This window comes from Brachycentrus maculatus, unplaced genomic scaffold, assembly GCF_059751285.1.
Source record: "Brachycentrus maculatus isolate JH-2025_06_01 unplaced genomic scaffold, ASM5975128v1 h1tg000065l, whole genome shotgun sequence".
Classification (NCBI taxonomy): Eukaryota; Metazoa; Arthropoda; class Insecta; order Trichoptera; family Brachycentridae; genus Brachycentrus; species Brachycentrus maculatus.
Genome location: NW_028280819.1, coordinates 1,428,812 through 1,445,543, shown reverse-complemented (window position 1 = coordinate 1,445,543; position 16,732 = coordinate 1,428,812). Strand labels below are relative to the sequence as shown.

At 34.4% G+C, this 16,732-nt stretch overlaps 1 protein-coding gene across 17 annotated transcripts in view; it reads left to right on the top strand.

Annotated features, from left to right (window-relative positions):
* The window catches only part of scrib (scribble planar cell polarity protein), a 327,417-nt gene that overhangs the window by 250,758 nt on the left and 59,927 nt on the right, over window positions 1-16,732 (top strand). For 11 of the 17 annotated variants that reach the window (XM_088256721.1, XM_088256709.1, XM_088256715.1 and 8 more), the window contains 10 exons: window positions 1,364-1,557; window positions 3,848-3,981; window positions 5,955-6,033; window positions 7,269-7,380; window positions 8,414-8,511; window positions 9,139-9,231; window positions 9,960-10,080; window positions 10,996-11,282; window positions 11,878-12,009; window positions 14,401-14,685. In XM_088256721.1, coding sequence (XP_088112847.1) covers window positions 1,364-1,557; window positions 3,848-3,981; window positions 5,955-6,033; window positions 7,269-7,380; window positions 8,414-8,511; window positions 9,139-9,231; window positions 9,960-10,080; window positions 10,996-11,282; window positions 11,878-12,009; window positions 14,401-14,685 — 1,535 coding nt within the window. The remainder of the gene's footprint in view (window positions 1-1,363; window positions 1,558-3,847; window positions 3,982-5,954; window positions 6,034-7,268; window positions 7,381-8,413; window positions 8,512-9,138; window positions 9,232-9,959; window positions 10,081-10,995; window positions 11,283-11,877; window positions 12,010-14,400; window positions 14,686-16,732) is intronic. The other 6 variants (XM_088256718.1, XM_088256722.1, XM_088256716.1 and 3 more) reach the window with 1 other exon arrangement.

The window sequence follows — 16,732 nt, the reverse complement described above, 5'->3', positions numbered from 1 at the left end:
TTTTCGCCCAGAATTTTCACTTACGAATTATGTGAAATTATAGTAACTTTGCCCATAAAGATTAAACCCACACACAAGTACAAAATTACATAAATTGGGTGATAAATCTTTCTCTTTTTTTAGCAAGTGTTTTTGCCTAGAATTTTCACTCATGAATTACATGAAATTATAGTTACTTTAAACATAAAAAGTAAACCCAGTAAACTTTTAAAGATGGGGGGCTATGATAAGCGGTGCTGTATAAGCTGTAGCAATATTTCAGAGTCACTCGGATGATAGGTAATTCAAACTCATTTTTTGGACGAATCCAAAATGATAGACGGTGAAATTCGTCGCGTGAGAATATTACGAGTTTTAGTGATAGTGGTAATTCATTCGAACCCTTATCCGCACCCCAATGGTGCATAGGGCACTGCACCATATAAACGCAGTGTTATCTTAATCTTTAACACACGAAGGAAAGGTGATCAGCCCTCCGCTTCAGGTACCAGTGGGTAATATTGAATAAATATTAGAGTGAAAAAATCACTTATATTTATTAGACCCCCCTCTGGGAATCGAACCCGGGACCTCCAGAACGGTAGACGAGCGCGCTGACCATTACACTACGGAGGCGGAAATGTGGAGGATAGTGGTAATATGAACAAAAAAAAACTTAACGTAACGAATCCGACGAAATTGATCAACGCAAATATCTCTCGCATAATTTAAAATAGATTTGGCCAACGGTATTCGCTCCTCATTGGAATTTCTTCAGCATGATTTATGTACGTAAATATTTTTTCGCCTCCCATCAATCACAGAATGGTTTGTTCAGCCGTGGGTGTGTATGTGTGTTTAGATCATTCGCCATTATTACTTAATTCTGTAGGAAGTACTGTGATCGCGATTGCACTGCGAGCTTAATTGAGTATCAAGAAAAAATGAAAAAAAAAATCACTTTTTTTTTCGTCACGATTTTACGCTATTGCTATATTTAAATTCTATCGAAACATGACCTTGTCATAGTAATATATAATATAACAGTTGGATACCTTAATAATGACAGCACGCGATAGAAATATTTTTTTTGCTACAATTTTTCTTATATATATATATATATATATATATATATATATATATATATATATATATATATATATATATATATATATATATATATATATATATATATATATATATATATATATATATATATATATAATAAAATAATATAAAGACTCTAATAGAGGCTTTGCGGGTTATTCCTATAAATAAAAAAAAGTGGTATTACACAAAGTGAACAATGATACAAGGAGAGTGGTAAACTTCCCCTATGTTGGTATGTCAGTAATGTATAAATGTGTGTTTTGTTCTTCCCCAGCTCACGACGGGCTGGACAACCGCTCGCTGGCGGAGTCGGCGACGCAGTACGAGATCCGCATCTCCCGCGCGGCCGGGGGCCTGGGGCTGTCCATCGCGGGCGGGCGGGGCTCCACGCCCTTCCGGGGTGACGACGACGGCATCTTCATCTCCCGCGTGACGCCCAACGGGCCCGCGCACAACGCTGGCCTCAGGGTGCGTACACACATTCATCACATATCATTTGGACATATTTGTCAACTCACTACTACTACTACCATCGCACTGTTTCTCCGCAGGGGTAGGCAGAGAGGATGAAACACCACAATCTTCTGTCCTGACATACACTCCTCGCCTCCTTCACATCCATACATCTAGTCATACATGCCCCTTTGATTACGCAGACTTTTGGCACCGCCAGATTTTATGTTTTTCTGATTGATCTGATCGTGCCAAGTCTTTTTCGGTTGTCCTCGTTCTGTTTTCCCTCTCACATTCGCCACATATATTTTCTTAGTCATTCTCTAATTATCCATTCGCTCCACATGCCCGTACCACCATAAAGAACTCTTCCTAATCTTTTCAATTATTCCTCGTTCAGCCTTACATTCCTTTCATTCCATTTTTTTTTTGTCAACTTACTAAAAATAAATTAATGATAGGCGCTCTGGCGTCGGTGGGTACAGGCTCGACTGCGAAACAAGCATCGCGGGTTAGATTCCTGCCAATTGCAAAATGAATTCACGATATATTTATTTCCAAATGGTCTGTGTGTTTGTGATGTATTTTTCACATTTACCTTCCCTATCCTCACTATCCTACCTGCAAACAAGCCTCTAAAATAGAAGCTTTAAGGGTTATTTATTTAAAAAAAGGATAACTGGAGAAGAGTCATTGCTTCTACGAGGGTCACAACCCTCAGTAATGAGGAGTAATAGGGAGAAGAACAAATGTGGAGGTCCTCATCAAAAAGTTACATTTCCAATACTGCGCAAAAAGAATTTAAATGCAAATCTGTTTTATTTACTGTATTCTATCGAAATCTTTATTAAAATTGCGATAAAACGTGCCCAATCCTGTTTAAACCAATATGAAATCATCAAATCACACCAATCTGGATTATCTCCAATTGTAGGAGTTATTTTCATATTATTTTTAGACATAAAATAACATGTCAAAAAATAATATGAAAATAACTCCTATAATTAGAGATAATACAGATTTTGTGAACAAGTATTTGGACACACACAAAATGTTATAAATAAAATTAACTGCTCAAATTTTAAGCTAAAAAATAATAAAAATGAAAATTACAACATTTTGAGTGTGTCCAAATACTTGTTCACAAAATCTGGATTATCTCCAATTACAGGATTTATTTTCATATTATTTTTTGACATCTCATCAAAGATGAAGAAGAATATGGAAGTCTGGGCATTTACGGGGCTGACGACCGTCATAGGCTGGTTTAAGTGATCACTTTACACACGTGTAACATTCACCAATTCTACCCATTATTGACGACCACACAGGCCATGCCTAAAGAGCCGTAATACGTATAATAAATGTGTATATGAAATGAATATGTATATTGAATGTATCTATGTATTATGAAAATAAATAAATAAATAAAAACAAAAAAAACAAAACACTACTCAAATTCTTGGAAGTTCTGTATATATGAACCAATTTAGAAACCTTTTTCTTGAATCACTAGAACTTCACTAGAGACATCTATTGGTGAGATGTAAAGAAGCTTTTTAGTAAGCAGAAACTCTTATATTAGTATGTGAGATCCAAATCCTGGATTATAATCCAGGATTCGGACCTCACATACTAATAAGAGTTTTTGCTCGATAAAAAATGTAATTTTTACAAGCTAGAATTCCTGATTACTTAAAATCATTTATGATGGATATGTAACGTTTTGGTGAGGACCTCCAGAGATAAAATCTAAACTTGGCTAGGTTTTGCTGGTGGCTGAGTTTGGTTAAATGAGACATTAAAAATATTTTGCATTTAAAAGCATTGATAAGTTTAACCCTACATATATCGCTCACTCCTTTCAAGAACGTCATAAATCAAAATACTTGATTTTTCAGGAGAACGTTTTTAAACTTTAAAAATAGAACACAATATATTAAAAATAAATATCAATCCTCTTATTGAACTTTTTACTGTGCAACATATCTTTTAAGGTAAAACCCGAATGTTTTATCTGCATTTGAGAAATATTTAGTATATTTAAAAAAATTATCAAACAATACATTTTCTTAAAAATGCAAAAACAACATTTTCTGGCCTGTAGCGGGTAAATATAAAGTAAAAAAAATGCCGCTTTTGCTACAATATAGTACATTTTCTGGGCATTCTGAAAGCATGTACAACTGAAAATTGACGATTTTTGATTTATGACGTTTTTGAAAGGAGTGAGCGATATGTACATTAGGCATCATTCTACCCTTGTCGGCATGTTGTATGTAATTTGTGTATATTTCCATTTCAGGTGGGAGATAAGGTTGTCAGCGTGAATGGAACCGTAGTGGTGGACGTAGACCACTATTTTGCTGTGGAAGTACTGAAAGCAAGTGGACCAACACTAATCCTCGTAGTGACAAGGGATACTCCGGCTTCAACAAGGTAATATTATTGTATATTAAAAAAAACTCACACTTCACTCTTCGCATTCAGCATGAATATTTGCCACAAAACTGTAAAGGATAAAATAGAATAATTAATTTAATTAATGATAAACAACATTTTATTATTTCCAATATTTACAACATTTTGAGTGTGTCCAAATACTTGTTCACAAAATCTTTATTATCTCCAATTACAGGAGTTATTTTCATATTATTTTTTGACATCTCATCAAAGATGAAGAAGAATATGGAAGTTATTTTCATATTATTTTCATATAATAAAAAAGCTTCTTTACATCTCACCAATAGATGTCTCTAGTGAAGTTCTAGTGATTCAAGAACAAGGTTTCTAAATTGGTTCATATATATAGAACTTCCAAGAATTTGAGTAGTGTGGTTGTCAATAATGGGTTGAATTAGTGAATGTTACACGTGTGTAAAGTGGCCACTTAAACCAGCCGATGACGGTCGTCAGCCCCGTAAATGCCCAGACTTCCATATTCTTCTTCATCTTTGATGAGATGTCAAAAAATAATTTCCAATATTAATATTTTTATCAATATTGTTCTTACAAAGCAAGCTAAATAAATATTTCACCAAGTTCTCAACTGGTGGTACTACAATCAGCCATACTTCCAAACATATTGACAATCGTACCCACATGTGGAAGGTTTCGAGATCATTGCATATATACAGGTTTCAAGAATCAACGCAATATGGATATTCAATAATAGGCAGAATGGTGAATGTTACACAAGTGTATAAAATGATCGCTTAAGGTCCAGCATTCGTTATGTCGCATTCATTCCACCACAGACCATCAGAGAGGTCACGTGTCTTTTTGTTTTTAGAATATATAGAAAAAATATTTTTATAATTTTTTTAACTCCTTATCTTTCAATAACTCTTTTCTTTTCAAAACCATAATATTATTTCGAAGAAAAACTTATTTTTTTCAATGCGAAAACGGTGTTTTAAAAAAAAAACAATTACATAAAATATTACTTCGATTTAATGAAAATTAATTTGCGACTTAACGAATACTGGGACTTGAGCCAACCAAATGCCAGGTCGTTAGCCCTGGGATGCTCAGACTTCCATATTCCTTTATAGAAGGAGGAATAACCTTGATGTGCGTACGCAAAGTGCGCGGTGCATTAAACGCACACTTTCCCAACAACTGGATTGGTAGAGGAGGCCCCATTGCTTGGCCTCCAAGAAGTGCTGACCTTTGACCTTTTAGATTTCTTTTTCTGGGGGTACATTAAAAACATTGTGTACGCAGAAATGATTCGGGATTCAGATCACCTGTTGAAGCAAATTTTTGCTGCTATCTTGACAGTTACTCCTGAAATGATTGCATGTACGTGGCCAGAAATCAACTATAGACTACACATCTGCAGAGCGACAAACGGAGCACACATAGAATTTTATAAAATTGATTAACTTTGTTTTCACCACTTTTTATTATTATTATTATTTTTTTATTAATAAAATTTAACCTACCGGTTTCGACAAGAACCTTGTCATCATCAGGGTTTATTTTAATTCAAAAACATTAAAATACTCTCACCAAAAACTTCCACACACTCCGTAAAAATCCTAAATAATGTGTTTTAGGATTTTTACGGAGTGTGTGGAAGTTTTTGGTGAGAGTATTTTAATGTTTTTAATTTTTTTTAATTCAAATAAACTCTGATGATGACAAGGTTCTTGTCAAAACCGGTAGGTTAAATTGTATTAATAAAAAAAAAGTGGTGAAGACAAAGTTAATTAATTTTATAAAGTTTATAAAATGTGCCACAAAGTATCTGCGGAAAACATTCAAGAAAACACATAGAATTATTTTTAATCTTTTTCCGCACATTTTAAGATCAAAACCATTGAATTACCCCTAATAGTTTTTTTATAATATTTATTTTAAATGTTGGCATTATTTTTTGATGACCCTGTATTAATTAATTATTGCAGATCCCACAGTAGAGCAGCGAGTGCCGCCAGCCATCAGTCCCTGACAACGCCTGAGCCTCCCATCATCGAAAATGGACAGGTATGTTTTGAATCATTACATAGAGGTAATGCAAAATAGTAAAATTATTACTCTCCAATGTTTCGGACCCATCTCAGGGTAAAAATAAATGTATGGTTAGTAATATTCCTCTTTCGTTTTTATTTTTATGGAAGTAGTGATAGGATACATATCAAATATTGTCATATTTTCATTAAGGTTGAAAAATGTTCAGTCGCAAGAGCACAAACTGCATAATGTGACGCTACGCCATTAATAAATATCATGACAAAATATAGTCAGATCCCTTTGATATGATAGTTAATAAAATAAATCACATGCATAGATATATGTCAAGATATATTGAAATACCTATGACATGTCGCTCACTCTTTTCAACAACGTCATATATAAAAAATTGTTAATTTTTAGTTGTGCATGTTTTCGGAATGTCCTGAAAATGTACTATATCCCACCAAAAGCGGCATATTTTTAACTTAATATTTACCCGGTACAGGGCAGAAAGTGTTCTTTTTGCATTGTTAACAAAAGGTATTAATTATTTTTTTAAATAACCTTAATATTTTTCAAAATCGAGAAAAAACCTTCAGGTTTTACCTAAAAAGATCTGTTGCTTGATATTTATTTTTAATACATTTTATTATATTTTAAAACGATCTTCTGAAAAATCAAGTTTTTTTATATATGACGTTGTTGAAAAGAGTGAGCGATGTATAGATGTAATGACAAAAAATTGTCAGATACCTTGGATATGTATAGATACCTACTGTATCAAAATTAAGTGAAATACCTATGACATGTATAGATATTATGTCAAGATATAGCGGAATACCAATGATATGTATAGATGTTGTGTCAAGATATACTGAAATAATATTTATAGATATAATGACAAAATATAGCAGATATCGGTAGTGTAATGGCAAAGGGGTATATCTGTCAAATTCTTCATTTTCTAAGTTTGTTCCACAAAACCTCTAAAATAGTGTATTCCATAATCCAGGGAAAGGATATAGCTGTAGTTGCAATACTTATTTAGTTTTTTTAAGATATGTACATATGCCATCCGAAAAAAATATTTAATTTCACAAGTTTGTTTTTGCTGTCCTGTAAAATTTGGTCTAAGACAGATATACCCCTTTGCCTTTAAACTACCGATATACCTTTGATATGTATAGATGTTGGGCCATAATACAGCGAAACATCTATGACACTGATTTTATGAGTGGTATAATCGACTAATGGAATGTTTTCAGGTGCTGACGGGCAAGAAGTTAAGTCCGCTTGTGATTACCAACCAATATGCGCAACAAGCCGTAGAGAAGAAATCCACTCCCAGCCCTCAGCAGACCCCTCCTCCAGCGCAAGGTAAATTTATTTATTCATTGATTTGGCGTTTAATTTGTAGAACTCCATTTTTATTTAAGTATTCATTTTAAATCAAACACAGATTTTTTGAGTCTACTAAGTTGTATTTTATTAACAAAAACACATAAAAAAATTATATTATGACAATTTTTTCGCCTTCTTAGGGCATTGACATTAGTTTGATAATGCCCTAACAAGGCGAAACAATTGTCACAATATATTTTTTTTATATGTTTTTGTTAATAAAATACAACTTAGTAGACTCAAAAATCTGTATTTGATTTAAAATTAATACATAAAGTAAATTTATTTATTTATTCAAAATATTTTTTAGAACATTGGATTTTTTTACATACTGGGAAATACCTGATTTTTGTTGTTGTTTGTAGCTTAATTTAACCAGTAATTTTTTTATTCTTTTACTCTAAATACCCAGGCCTCCATATTCTTCTTCATCTACGTTGAGATGTCAAAATATTAAAATAACTCCTAAATGGAGAAAATCCATATATGAGAATATTTGGACTCAAAATGTTGTAAATATGAAATATTATTCTATGACTAGTACCTAAAGCGTCGGACTTATCACCTTGCTTTCACATAGTAAAAGATATAAGAAAAGTTTTGAGAACTACAGATGTTCTCATCAACAGGCAAAAATACAAACTGTTTGTATTTTATGTATATACATTTGTATGACATCACAAATTACAATACCGATAAAACATTGTCAAATGTACATTCCTTATTATCACATTGTTTGCGGGAAACATTTAAAAGCGTCTTTTACATACAGTTGGTAGAGAGCGGGAGACGCTTATAGTTCTATTTGCTTACATTGAATAGAGCGCGAGAGACGACAAAAAACATTGAAAAACAAACAAAACTGATCGGAATTGGGTTTTCGGTTACCTGTGATTAGTATGTGACCTAAATTTGTTTACTAATTAGGGTCGGGGTGCTGAAAAAACCTCTCGACAAAAATGTGTTATAATTTGATCACACGCCTTTATAGAAACATATTTGATTTCAGTATATATGCAGAAGATCCTGGTTCATACGACACTTATCAGGGACGGACACGGTCTTGGATTCAGCATAGCGGGAGGAAAGGGCTCACCGCCATTTAAAGTAAGTTGTTATTCAAATATGAAACCCATCCAACATCTTGTTGTATATACAGTAGAATATTCTCATTATGTCATTTATCGCTTATTGTTATCAAACATTACCTATTGTTATCGATAAAAATATCTATTGTTATCGATAAAAGATACAAATTCTTGTAAAATTCAAGCAATAATTACATTTCAATTGTAAGTCAATTTCCAGTACCGTAGAACGGGGGTACTTGAACATTGATGTGTTACTTGAGCCCAGTACAAAAAAAATATTTAGATCTGTATTTGGTCTACAATAATGAACGTATCGACATGATTTATTGTTTCCCTGACAGGTGACACTTATTGTCACGATACATTCATTATTGTAGACCAAATACAGATTTTAATCTATTTTTTGTACTGGGCTCAAGTAACACATCAAAGTTCAAGAACCCGTTCTACGGTAATTATCAAAAAAATGGTTCATTTAGGCCAAAGGATTTGTAAAATTACATGACTTTTTTGATTAGACACTGGACTTAAAATGAAGGACGATATATCTAGGTATATATTGTAAATGTTTCAACAGAAACAAATCAAAAAAATTATGTCAAAAGGATAGGTGGTTAAAATGTTAAATTTGTGTGTTTGGCAGGATGGCAGTGAAGCTATATATGTCTCTCGCATATCTCCAAACGGAGCGGCCGCCAGAGATGCAAAATTACAAGTTGGAGACAAAGTTGTGTCGGTAAGTGTTCATAATTATTTATTTATTTGAACTGTGCATATTTCTGTCCTTAATGTATGGTTATTAAGGTATATCAAGAGCAATTTCTAGAAATCATCTTTTGATGCTGCCTATCAATTGATAAATGCAATTCTAGTATATAGTCGATTATTGTAACGGTATATTTCCACAGGTCTACCAAATAATCAAATGACTTGACTATAATCAGTATTAAATGCTGCAGCAAGACTGATTTTTTAAATTTTTTAATTCAGCCTCATCACTCCACTACTTCATGAACTGCACTGGTTACATTTGAGTATAAACTGTGTGTACTCTTGCCAAATCAATACATAAAATGGTTTGAAAGTACCTTAAAGGTCTGGGTATTCCAGACGAATCAGTTGATAGACATCTCACGCTTCAATCGGCTACAACAACTGCCATGGGAAGATTGGTCTTACCAGCTCGCAACCAGCGCTCTAAAGGCAAGCGTGCCTTTTCTGTTGCAAGACCAATGTCGTGAAATGCTCTTCCATTTGCAGATAGAAACAGTGAGAGTGAGATGATCTTTAGAAAAAAGTGAAAATGTTTTTGTTTGATAATGTATTTTTACAATCTCCTTTTCCGCAATTCTATCACAGTGAAGTGCCCTTTATGTAGTATTTTACGAAAATGGAGCATTATAAATCATCCGAAATTATTCTGATTATTATTATTTTCTAATTTGTATTGATTACTTTAAATAGATCAATGGTACAGAGATGGCTCACGCTCGTCACGAGCAAGCAGTGGCCCTTCTAACCGGACACGAGAGGTTCGTGCGGCTTGTCGTTGAAAGGGAGACCCCGGTTATTCCACAGAATTCCAGTAAGTATTCAGAAGCTTTCACCCTTTCCGCGCAAACGGCTTACACATGATTGTTCTTTTCTTAACATAACAAATTAACACTGTTTGGTCTCATAACTTTTGAAATAAATGGTCATTTGTATGATCTTCTAAAGACTCATATTGTGGCCTAAAAGGATTGACCTACTCATAATCTAAATGTAATAATTGTATTTTATGTTTTGTAAATTGAAAAAAAAAATTCTTTTAATTTAAAAAAACTAAAAATCGATAATCGATTCGGGAGTTGCTTTGTGGCAATATGTATCCATGTTGGACTAACCATTTTATTGCTGAGATTTTTCTATGTGTAAACTAATGTCAATAATGGGTAGAATTGGTGAATGTTACACGTGTGTAAAGTGATCACTTAAACCAGCCTATGACGGTCGTAAGCCCCGTAAATGCCCAGACTTCCATATTCTTCTTCATCTTTGATGAGATGTCAAAAAATAATATGAAAATAACTCCTGTAATTGGAGATAATCCAGATTTTGTGAACAAGTATTTGGACACACTCAAAATGTTGTAAAAATGATGAAGATTTTTTTTTTGGAAAAACGGTCCTTTTTAATAAGTGTGTATCAATATTGCCTCTAGATATCTTTTGAGGAAGATCCACGGCAATCGCCTGGTTTACTATTGTAAATCTATCTATGTTCTATGTGCCCATGCCATCTTAATTGCCTTATCTACCTTACTATTGATGCCTGTTACAGCCGGGCTTCCACGAATGTATGAACTATTTTTTCTCTGAGGGACACTCCAGCTGACCATCTAAGCATTCGCATCTCAGTAGTTTCTAGTACAAATTTCCTTAATTTTTTAAAATTTGACTTATTTAAAAACAGTTATACGAGTAACACAATGTAATGTTTGTTTTTCTAACCATTCCAGGCTATCCGACATATCGACGCTCAATGACCGAGGACGCCGTGCTGCAGAAGGTCGGCATCCAGACCAACAACCTGCAGCACCCGGCCGCGCAGGGCCAGTTCAACACGCTGCCCAGCAGCAAGGCCCAGGCGCCGACGCAGCAGCCCCCGGCTGGCCCGCAGCAGGGCCCCGGCCAGCAGGGGCTCGCCTCCAGCCAGCCGCAGCTGTTCGGCGCCGCCCAGCAGCAGCAGGTGCCCAACCACGCGCCGCAACCGGCGCCCAGACGATTCTCCAGCCTTTCTCCTGAGGTACACTAAAAAAATAATTGTTATTTATTGTTTCGGCATTCACTTTGTGGTAAAATAGGATTAAATTATGAAGAAAGTACTTTACCACTTGGATATTATATTTTGTTACGATAAGTTTTAGAAGTTACAGATGCTTCAATCTACAATTTAAATATAAACTTTATGTTTAGTAAACTTTATACAATGCTATAAGCGCTATGGCGTTGCCATTGTAGTTCAAAAAATCTTTTAAAAAAAAAAGGTTTTTAACACCGAGTGATCAAATGGAAAAGATTTACTTGAAAAAGGCATTTTTTTTAAATTTCTGATAATGATTTAATGTAAGGCATTGAATAACAATATTTTACAGATTTTATTTAGTGTTTAAACTAAGAGAAATTTGTAACTTCTTTTAAAACTGATATTAGAAACTCAAAGGTTTTCCATTTAGTATTTCTAGCCCATAGCTATTTTTTGCTGGGGTGCCCCTACCAGGTACGGGCAAATCCGCAAAGGCCCATCTTTTTTGCCCGTATGCGGTACGAGCAACTTGGGCGAAGGGTTGATTGCAGGAATTGCTACAGCTGCTTTAAATATCATCAAATATTCATTGTAGAACACCCTGGGTATTCCGATTGTGGAGAATAGCAGTCAGCCGGCTCCAAATGCTCCCAAAGTGAGCACCCTTCCTCCTAAAGGCATTCCCTCTGCCGACTCAACCAGCGAGGTATTCCAGGACGACGCTCAGGTTAGTTTTTCAAAACAACATATTTAAAAAAAAAAATCTTTTACCATCCATATCGCAATTACGAAAAAATGCTTGTCACTCATTCATTCTTCTGTAAGAGATATTTTTTAACTAAATTGTGTATGAAACCAGTGATTTTTGTCAGTTTTATCTTCTTTTGTTTATGCTATGTTTGTTCGTGATTCTGTATTAGATGTTTAGGTTTTTTCATATATTTTATTTAATCTTATAACTCCGAATGTACAATTAAATACTCAACTATCCAGCTTTGATGTCTATTTTAACAAATACAGTCATGTCTCGTATAATGTACTTGATTCTTTCCAGAAGCAAGTTTTTTATGTGCGTTTTCTAATAACAATACACATTTAAAAAAATTATTCATTCTGTAGTATAAAATATGGTATTGTAACATGAAAAAGATACTCTTGTTTTTTTTTTTTTTCAGTTAGACTTAGATATAGGAGAGTCTACTGAGACTTGTAGGGTCAAATACTTTTGTACCATCCTTTGCTTCTTGGCTGCTAGCTTCATGAACAATTTTTCAAGGTCGTCTGTTTCTTCCGCTTCTTCAACACCTGCCGGAAATAACGGGCAAGGGTGTCATCGTAGAGATGGTTGATCCTGTTGGCCTCAGCTGAGTTTGGATAGGGAGTTTTGGTAAACTCCTGAACCTCTCCCCATTTCACCAGGATATCCTTGATGTTAGCAATTGAGATTGGTCCATTTGATTACCCCTCGTTGTCAGATGAAACTTCCCTTTGAGCTTCATCATGTCGCTGGACTAGAAGTGCTTGGAGCTCTTCAGTTGTCAGCTTTTTGTTACAATATAGTCCGTTGTGTGAAGCGAGATTCGTTGTATGAATCGCTTGATTGACGAACAGAAAATTTGTTGTAGACAAAGTTCGTTATGTGAGGCATCACTGTAACCATATAATTTGTTAAATTAGCATGTCTCTTTCAAAAATAATTATTTTTCATTTCTACTTTAAAAATATTTTTTTCTACTTAAAATGTATTGTCTCATCTGTCAAACTAGCATACAAAATGCAGCATTTACACAAAACCAATCCGCCAGAACACTTTCCAAGTTTCAAAGCCAATCCATCTTACGCTGGATCGACTTGTCTGTTGAGCTGTCGCAAACGCAAGTTCCTAACCATCTGATATCTGTCACCATATCGCCAGATGTTAAAATTTGAATAATAGACACTCACAAAATAACATTTACACAAGTACCTACTTAATTAGGTGAAAAGGGACTAACACGACAGCCATAAATGCAAAATTTATATTTTCTGGTTAGCCTCAGTGGACTGGCATCTCAATTGTCCTTGTGTAAATGCTACATTATTTCAGGGGGGAAATTATTGTGACATTCAAAGACAATATTTATTTCACAAGTCAACATTAAAAATATATATTTAAAATTAATATTAGTGATTTTTTTACTGTAATATGTATTTATTTAATATCACCCTTGACTAGTATATTAAACGCAAGGCTGATTACATTTGATATAAATAACAATCAAGTTTATATTATGTTGATCTGAAAAAGAATATAATGCGCGAAGGGTATCAATAAGATAATACAAAAAAATTGTCACAATGGCTTTCCTACTTAAATTTAGGCTAAGTTTTTTTTGCAGTGATAGGGCGACATATGCATAGATAAGTTGGCCGCTTTTGAAAAAATGTAATAATGCATGTTTATTTTTAAATAATGTAAGTTTCTGGTAAGTTCATAATATTCAGCGGAATGGAGAGTATTGATTTTTGTTTTTTTTGTAATGATTTATAGAATGTGTGTTGTAAAATGTGCTCTCGATACGGGAGATCCCAGTGAAAACACATAAAAATGTAAATATATTTTTTAACCCTTTGGATGCGTAAATCGACTACAACTATATGAATAGTCCATGGCTTTTACAAGCATGTCCAAGGCAAATAAAAGGAAATAAAAGGAATTTTAAAGAATACTTTTTTTTTTGTGGAAAATTTGCTTTTTTTAAATCAACTTTTATTTTTTGCTAAACGCGTTCAAAGGGTTAAATACTCTAAAAAGTTGAATCCAGACTTTTCAAAAGTCAGAAGGAATCAGTATGTTTCTATGAAATAATTCTTTAATGTGAAAGATAAGAAGCATGTTTGCCAGAATAGAGTGCTGAGTTTCTATTCTCCTATCCTGCCCATTACCACAATAGATGTACACAGGTTGCAGTGATCCCAGTAGCCTGATCCCCGGCTATTACGCAATAGGAGTATTCTTCCGATCCCGGATGGGTAAGTTAGGTTAATTTAGGTTAGGTAAGGTTAGGCTAGTTGCGGAGTCTCGGGGCAGGTTGGTTGGCTTTTGTGGCAGTGGTTGAACCGTTGAGCCTTTGCGCAGCCGATACCGCGGCCCATCACCAGCGAGGAGTTCCAGGCCATGATCCCGGCGCACTTCCTGGGCGGGGGCGGCAGCGCGGGGAGCGCGGGGGGCGCGGCGGCGGGCGCGGTGGCGCCGGGCGGGGTGACCATCACGGTGCAGCGCGCGCCGCCGCCCGACGTGCCGCTGCCGCCGCCGCCCACGGGGCTCGGGCTGGTCACGGAGACCATCACCAAGTCCACCTTCACTGAGACCACGGTCACCCGCATCACCGACAACCATCTGGAGGAGCCGCTGTTGAGCGAGGTAGGTGGCGTGCGGGTGGGGGCCACTGACAGTCTGTATTGTGACACACTATATCCAATCTTCTATTTTGTTTATATTATATTATCCACTTAATGCTAGGGTTTATTCATAAACAGTGTTAAAAAAAACAGCTAAACTCGCTATGCCGATGGACAGTTCACTTTCTAAAATCTCTCATAAAAGCTCAAATCGGTAGAAGATTTAATCTTCCATCGATTGGCAAAAAATTTAATTCTTTAACATACCGTGGTTTGCAAGACTACTCATATATGGGATAACTATCGCGTCCCCTCTTTCGGTTTTTTTTGGAACAGATACTTTTTCTCGTGAATACAACATATGCGTACGTGAATTTGGTCCTAAGGGGTAATTTAACTTCAATTTCTATGTGGAGCCGATGTGCATAGCGCAGTTACTCCATTATTTGTACCCCATCAAGAACTATGAAATGTAGAATCAATGATGGCAAAAATCACATAGAGTGAGAACGTTTTTAACGGTGTTTTCATTACAAGGTCAAATATTATCATGATTTTTGAATACTGTATTGGAATTGTATAAAATAAATGTCAATTCAATAAGTAAATTCAAAAATTTAAAAACAATTCGGACAACTGTCCGAATAATGCAATAGATCTTTCTTGTATCAAATTATATTAAACAGTATTTAATTTCTTAATAAATATATTTATATTTTTTAATGTCACAATATTTTCTGTCGGTTTTATTTGTGTGGTTGTTGTGGGTTGTATTTTAGTTTTGTTTTTATACACATCACTCCAAAATGTATATATTTTTTGCAAGTCTCTTAAATAAATTTACACTAGCTGCATTTGTTTTTATTTACTATTGATGGTGATATTTACCAAGTAAAATTTTAATTGAAAATAGACTAATATTACCACAAAGTGAGTGCCGAATCAATAGATTGATGAATTATTGAATTCCAGTAGAGTAGAACAATGTAAACCTTCTCGTCTGCACCCAACTATGCATAGGGCACTGCGTCATTTTGACGCAGGTTATCTTGATTTAATTACACGAAGGAAAAGTGATCAGTCCTACGCTTCAGGTACCATTCCAGGGTGCCATTGAATTATGTAAATACCAATGTGAAAAATATTTTCTTTCTACCTTTTAAATAACCATCTAATTAGAAATAAAGCCTTCTAAATTGTACAAGGGGTACTGCATCATATCAATGCAGTATCATCTTGATTGTTGATTGCGTAAAGGCAAGGCGATCAGTCCTGCGCATCTAGTACCAGTCCAGGGTAATATGTATTAAATAAATATATTTATTTTGAACTCGCTAGAATCTAACCCAAGACCTCTCACGGTAGCCAAATGATCACTTCACTGTATAATATATATATATATAAATTTTAAAAATTGTCATGTGATCAGCCACCAAATAATTCATTTATATCATGTATACTGAGATATAAATATTTTGTATCAAACATTTTGGAGTGATGTAATATGTATGTAATGTAGTTAAATGTTATATGTAATTTAGTTTAGTTTTTTGTTAACAGTAGTTTAAAAAAGTTGAATCAATGGTGATGGTTTAATAAACACAAATACATATTAATTTTAATCGAAATTAGAAATATAATAAATAATTTATTTAATTATTTTTTGTTAAATTAATGTAGGCATAATTCTTTCAAAATAGGATTTAGTAGGTTTGTAGTTAAATTTGTAGATTATCACCACGTTCGAACGGTGATAGCATTTTTCTAGGTTGTCATGTCATGATTTGTATTATGTTTTTTGCTGATGCTTTGTGACAAATTTTATAAACTTTTAAAAATAAAACTCACACATTGTTTTTGACCAAGTTTTATTCTATTATGCCATGAGCCATTAGCACTTTTTGCTGATGTTTTGGATTCCGTTGCGGTGTCTAACTTTCGGATTAATATGATCCGAAATGTTGATAAGAGTTGTTAGCAAAATACAAGGCACGATACCCTGGAAAAATGTTATCAGGTAAATAGTTTTTTTCATAGTATGGGAGAAGAAAAATCTTATACGTACATGT